The sequence below is a fragment of the Fringilla coelebs genome (genome assembly GCF_963513975.1).
Source record: "Fringilla coelebs genome assembly, chromosome: 10".
NCBI classification, from domain to species: Eukaryota; Metazoa; Chordata; class Aves; order Passeriformes; family Fringillidae; genus Fringilla; species Fringilla coelebs.
The window spans coordinates 13,254,346-13,260,607 of NC_140036.1; the positions used below are offsets into that span (position 1 = coordinate 13,254,346).

Sequence of the window (6,262 nt, forward strand, 5' to 3'; positions counted from 1 at the left end):
GGGAGTCCTGCAGTAATCCCTTTGAAGGGTCAAGTCCTTGCTGACCTGCTAAGTCCTGGCATGTAAAGGGTTCATCACAGAAGCTCTTGGGAGTCAATTTAATTTTGATAGGACTGCATGTGCAAAAGACATTAATTTTTAAATTCCATGAGTTGTAAGGGTTGGTTGTAAGTTTGCTAACTTCTGATAAAGTTAGGGTTGAGGGAAACCAAATACTTGGACTAAAACACAGCAGCTGTTAACCAGGCCATGAATGTACAGATCAATACCACGCACCCTCCAAACAGCAAGCCAGAGTTGTGAAGGGGATTAAGAAATCAAAAATACCTGTTTTCTTTCCTTTTTTTCTCTCTCCTAATTGTGGGAGAAAGTCCGGCTCCTTGCAAATTGCAAAATTCATTATAAGGTCACTGAGTGGAGGCAAACCTGGGATCAAGAGGAGGCTTAAAAGAGAGCCAGATGCAGCCTTATAAAGCCCCAGAAGAGCATTTGGCTGTACAGGAGATGGTCAAGAGGCAATACTTGTGTGGCCCCATCACTTTCCTTGATGTTTCAAACAAGCCCCTGGTACAGGAAGACCATATTTCATCTCCTTGCTGGATTTTTCTCTACAACTTATTTCTACAAAAGTACCCAGTTCTTTGTTAAGGTTTTAGGTTACTGTGAACCACAAGGAAAGTGTTTTCTCTGTGACACTCTTCCTTGTCCCACTCTTCAATCATGTGTTTGTTGGCAGGTCTGTGGGGCCTAGTGAACAACGCTGGCATCTCAACCTTTGGAGAGGTGGAATTTGCAAGTTTAGACAACTACAAGAAGGTGGCAGAGGTCAACCTATGGGGCACTGTGAGGGTGACAAAAGCTTTCCTGCCCCTCATTCGCAGAGCAAAAGGTACGTGCTGAGCAGTGGGGCAAGGCTCAGAGCTTTCCTAGCACTGCAAAGAGATGTAGCTAGAAATGCAGGCTGTACTTGGGGGAATGCCTGTGCAGTCCAAGGAGGGTTTCTGAGGATGCCATGTAAGCATTTGGTAGTACAGGCCATTCTTGGGACAGGCCAGGCACCTACACAGCAGGTGCTATCTTTAATATCCAAGATATCAGAGACTTTTGTGCAGTGTTGGCATATATCACACAGACAAGATAATCCAGAGTCCACAGAGTGGCCATGTTTAGATAACTGCATCTTCTCCCTTCATGGTTTTCCATTCACAGGTGACTTCAGGTAGTGACAGAATAAAGGAGATTTCATGACAGCCATTTCCGATATCTTACAAGACAATGGTATTATCAAAACTCTTTGTTGTTTTATATTGAAAAAAGATATGTATGAGCAGAACTCTGAAGAGCTTCTTTATTTAGCCTGTGTGGGAATGATGGTATAGGTGTATGTTCTGGGAGGACAAAAGGGGGCTATATTAAGAAGATTGCTCAGATGCCATTCCCAGACAGTAATTAACCACTAAACAAGCTCTATCTCACTACATCAGGTCAGCAGGTGGATCTCACAATCCCTCCAAGTTACACTTAGGTCTGGAATGAGACAGTAGAGCTGTCCACTTGTTTCTCAGCTGAAATTTCGAGCTGCAGAAGGGTATTGTGCTCCATGGCTGTGAAAATTCTCTCTGTAAAAATAGCTGGTGGAATTTCAAGGGCTTGTTTGTAAGTGTATCTGAAACCATAGTGCGCGTAGGGCTGAGACACACACAGAGGAGTGAGCACTGCTGTCACCGCCCTGAGGCAGAGCCCCAAGGGCTGTCATGGGCTGTTGGCAGGAATTAGGACAATTGCTCTCCACTGCCCCGTGAGCCGCACATCAAGTCTCCTCTTGTTTGTCCCAGGAATGGCCACTGTAGAGACTTGTGGCTGACCAGCTGAGTGAGGGGATTGTGCTGCTCATGCTGCAGGTGCAGAGAAATCTCTACTCATTCTCTGCCATCCAGCTCAGGTCTAAAAGTACACACATGCGTTAGGCAGATGAGCTGTCAAGCTTGCAGAAAGAACCAGAACATTTGTATGGCAGCACACAGAGTTGTGAGCTTTGCAGCTCATGACACTCTAGGCTGAGAGCTTGAGCCCTTCTCTAGGAAGACACATGGGTGAGGCACACTCCTGAGAACACACAGCTGACAGTCTCGAAGATCATGGTACTTCCCTACTTGGAAATTAGGAGGGAAATGTCTTGTATGCTTTGTAAATTCTTTGATGCAGAGGTAGGCATATGCACCATCCTCTGGAAAACAGGGGTTAGCTTTGCTTGAGGCAGGAAAAAAAGCTCCGTGACAGGGGGTGTGTATTCAAGATTCAGATTGTAGCAATCAGCATCATCCCACTAAGTACCCTTTTACCGGGATGTTCTGGCTGCTGCTTCTGCAGCTCATCCCCTGTCCCTGATCGCTTCTCTCCAGGCCGTGTGGTGAACATCACGAGCATGTTGGGACGCATGGCGAGTCCGTCTCGCTCCTGCTACTGCGTTTCCAAGTTTGGGGTGGCGGCGTTCTCGGACTGCCTGAGGCAGGAGATGTACCGCTGGGGCGTCCGCGTCATCCTCATCGAGCCCAGCAACTTCGTGGCAGCCACCGGCATCCTGACGGCGGCCGGCATCGACAGGCAGGCCGAGGCTCTGTGGGGCGGCGCCACCGACACCGTGCGCCAGGACTACGGCAGCGAGCACTTCGCTCGCCACGTGGCCACCATGAAGTCCTTTGTGAGCAGTGGCCTGAAGGACGTGTCTCTGGTCGTGAATGACATCACCGAAGCGCTCACGTCCCCGTGCCCCAAGAACCGCTACAATCCCATGGAGACCTACTGGTGGGTGAGGCTGCAGGTCATGACCCACCTGCCCACAGCCATTGCCGACTGGCTTTACATCCCGGGAGCCACGCTGTAAACAGGCATCCTTCAGGCATCCCTCCAGGACTCCTACTCACACACAGGCTAGGGCTCACCTCTGCACTCCTTGCTGCTGTGTCTCCTCTGGAGATGCATGTGCTTCCACTTTGAGTTGTGACTTCAAGTCGTGTGTTGTGGAATGCTAGAACAGCATGGTTTTTTGGTTCTTTTTTTTTTTCCTCATTCTTGTTGTTTGTATTTCTTGCTGGGCTGATTAAAGTTGAAAAGTGTTTTCCTTTTAACTATGGAGGAAGCAGAGGAAGATAAATATAATGTGTCAAGTATGTGGCTAGTGTAATTAGGTCAGCAGATAAATTTGGCTTATTAATGGACTCTTGCTTTTCCTTACAAGGGCAAACTGCTAATAGCAGAGCAAAGCTGTTGCTATGAGATGGCTTGAAGGGAGAAACTAAAATGGGAAACAAAAGCAGAGTTTTCCATTTGGTTGAAAATGGGTCATTCACAACCTTCCATTGTTTTCCTGATACTGCCAAGAAGCTCTGCTGTGCTGTGACTGTCTGCTCTTTCCAGGGAAACAGCAACACTGCCTCTAAACAGCCTCATTACCCAGCTGCAAAGAAGAAGGGTTCTTCCCTCCCAGCACTGTGGCCAGGAGATGCCAGAGCCAACAACTGTCATGGGCACATGACAGACAGTGAAAAGCCCTACTAATAATGAGGTCTGAGCTATCTCTCAGCAGCCCATCTCCACCTGTTTCTCTCTCCCTGGGACAGGGTTTAAGCTGATGTAGCAAACAATTTTGGCTTCTCGGACTACTTCCTTACATGCCTGAACTACTCAATTGTAATACAGACATTGTCCAGCCGTCCCCATTTCCCTCTGGCTGGTGAGGGAGATGCTGTTGGCTTTTCCAAATCTGTTTTTTCATTTATCCTCTGCATTTGAGCAGTGATGGGGCACTGTGCAGCTAGTGTAGCCTGACTATGAGCTCTGGAAGGATGCTTTAAAGGACACATTTCCTATTTTTAATATTGCACAATGAAATCTCCATGTCACACAATCATCTTCTCAATCTACCTCTTGATAACTGATATGCTAAATGTTGCCCAGTATCCCAAAGGGTCTCTTCTGTTGGCCATATGCAGGATTTCAATAATGTTTTCCAAGTGCATGGCTGCCTGCCATGCCCCATTCCCTGTGTTTCAGTGGTGACCACTGGTGGAGCAGCCAGTGAGCTGCAGGCACTGCTGGCCAGGCTGGGACCTGAGCCTCTTACTCTTAGGGACCAGCTTTTCCTTCCACTGTTTTGCCTTATTTGAGATTAAGTGGCTGTGAAAAGAGTTTATTGATTGCTCTTTCTTCATCTGTCTCTGCTAGCTCTGACTTGGAAACTGTGCCTTAAACTTTTTTTATGCCACTGTCTGCAAATTCTTAGAGTCTTCATGCAGCCATGAATGCTGTGATGCCTTCAGGAGGAAAGCAGGTTTCCCTTGGAGATGCTGTCAAGGCAGCTTGTCTTACAGGTAACAACTGCTAAAAATACTGCTGTGCAGTTTGTGTCTTTTCCAGATCATCTGCACATGGAGATTTCCTGGGATTCAGGACCCAGAAGGATCCCACTGAACTGCAGCTTAAACAGTAATCACTTCTGCCCCCTGCACTGTGAAATGTGATTAATGTTAAGTAGCTCTGATTTGCACAGAGAGAAAAATAAACTGTAAGATTTTTAAAGCATATGTCTCTGGCTCCAGTGCTCATTTCTACATTTGTTTTCCCACCTCTTTTAAATCTGAAGTTGGGATTTAATTAGGTTCAGTAATTAAGGAGGTGGTTTAATAATAACAATTAATGATATTTCAGTAGGTAGTGGGGCTGTGGAGGCTCAGAACTGCCTGGAGCAGAATGGGCAGCATGGCCCATTTCCTCAGCAGAAGGCAGTTAGAGAGGCCTCTCTGTAAACACTGTCAGTGTTTGTATTTTGTGTGGTTTCCCTTGAAGGAGACAGTTTAGAGCAGTGCTGTGCATTATTCATTGCCTCAGCACTCTTCATGTAACTAATCCAAGGGCTACAGCTGCCTAGGAATAAGGATTAGCTCCTCTCACAGACAGAACGGAGACTGGCAAGCCAAGAAGTGTCCCAGGCCATGCAAGGACCTCGTGGTTGAGGCAGGGTTAGGATTTCACAGCATGTGAGCCCCAGTCCCCTCCTCTGCCCCCTGAGAAGTGCTCAGGAGGGCTGTTAGTGCCTGATCTGGTTTCTGCCTGGGAGGGGAGCTCTGGGTGTCTGGGGGTGAGAGAAGAGTACATGTTTCACACCATAGAGTTGCACTAATATGGCATTGAAGGCAGGTTTTTGTTCTGCTAGTGAGTAACAGAGGGAAGTCCTGTGTTCACCTCTTCAAGGAGCGACACAGAATATGGGAATCTAAACTTCTTCTGGACTTTGCAAGTCTCTACCACTGTCAAGGGTGGCTGATGACTTAGGTTTGCTGTTCTGATGTGGCTGCAGATCTCCAGCAGCTGTGGAGCTTGGGCAGGAGGCTGCTGTACCAAGTGCCAGCTGTGTGGTGCTCCTGGGAACTACTCTTGACAAGCTGATGGGCAAGACCCAGCACTGGGACAAATATGTGGGCAGTGGGATGTGATTGCTCCTAGATAATGTTAACCATCACAATATTTCTGTGTGCCACCTTCGTCCCAAGTAGTAGCACTGTGGGTGCTGTCCGGTTACACAACACTAGTGAAAAACCACAGCATGAGGGGTGCCAGAATGTTATCAAAGTGAGTGCTCTCCTTTGCCTAATGAGCCCAAGATTATGGAAACTCCTATTTCTGGACGGATGATGTCTATGACTGACTTGTTGATTGACATTGTCTGCTAGTTAACAGTTGGGATGGAATTGATAAGTGTTAGGGGAAAGTTTAGAATTTGAGAAGCACTTCTTGCACATCTGGCTTTGAACTTGTAGCTGAGAAACTGCCCACTGCCAGAAATGTTCTTGGGAAAAGGAGGCCAGTGATGGCAATGCTTTCACACACAGCAGTGCCCTGAAACCACCATGGATTATTCAGCACAGCTCTTCTCTGCCCCAGGTCAGGGTCTTCTGCTTCTGGTGACCTCTCCCCTGCTCCAAAAAGTCTCCTTGTGGGGTCACTCTGTCCCCCAGGCAGGCTGCTTCCCCCAGGACTTCTCTTCCTTGAGAAAAAAAATATCAGCACTATCAGTTGGACAGACATATCAAGTGGAGATTAGGAAGCTGTGCTAAAGCTCTTCACAGCAGCCAGAAGAGGTGAGAAGGGCTGCCGAGGTCCTGTCCTGCATAGGGAGGTGCTGGCCCAGCCCTCTGCCAGCGGCCAGGGCAGTGTCTGGGCGTGGGACCTTTGCAGGCTCTGGGGTTTCTGCAGGGAGCTCTGC

At 47.9% G+C, this 6,262-nt stretch overlaps 1 protein-coding gene across 2 annotated transcripts in view; it reads left to right on the top strand.

Annotated features, from left to right (window-relative positions):
• The window catches only part of LOC311157291 (D-beta-hydroxybutyrate dehydrogenase, mitochondrial-like), a 16,925-nt gene extending 12,425 nt beyond the window's left edge, over positions 1-4,500 (top strand). Inside the window, exons 4-5 of one of the 2 annotated variants that reach the window (XM_084211910.1) lie at positions 737-889; positions 2,403-4,500. In XM_084211910.1, coding sequence (XP_084068036.1) covers positions 737-889; positions 2,403-2,884 — 635 coding nt within the window. In that variant the 3' untranslated portion in view covers positions 2,885-4,500. The remainder of the gene's footprint in view (positions 1-736; positions 890-2,402) is intronic. The other variant, XM_084211911.1, reaches the window with a different exon arrangement.
• The last annotated feature ends 1,762 nt before the right edge of the window (positions 4,501-6,262 follow it).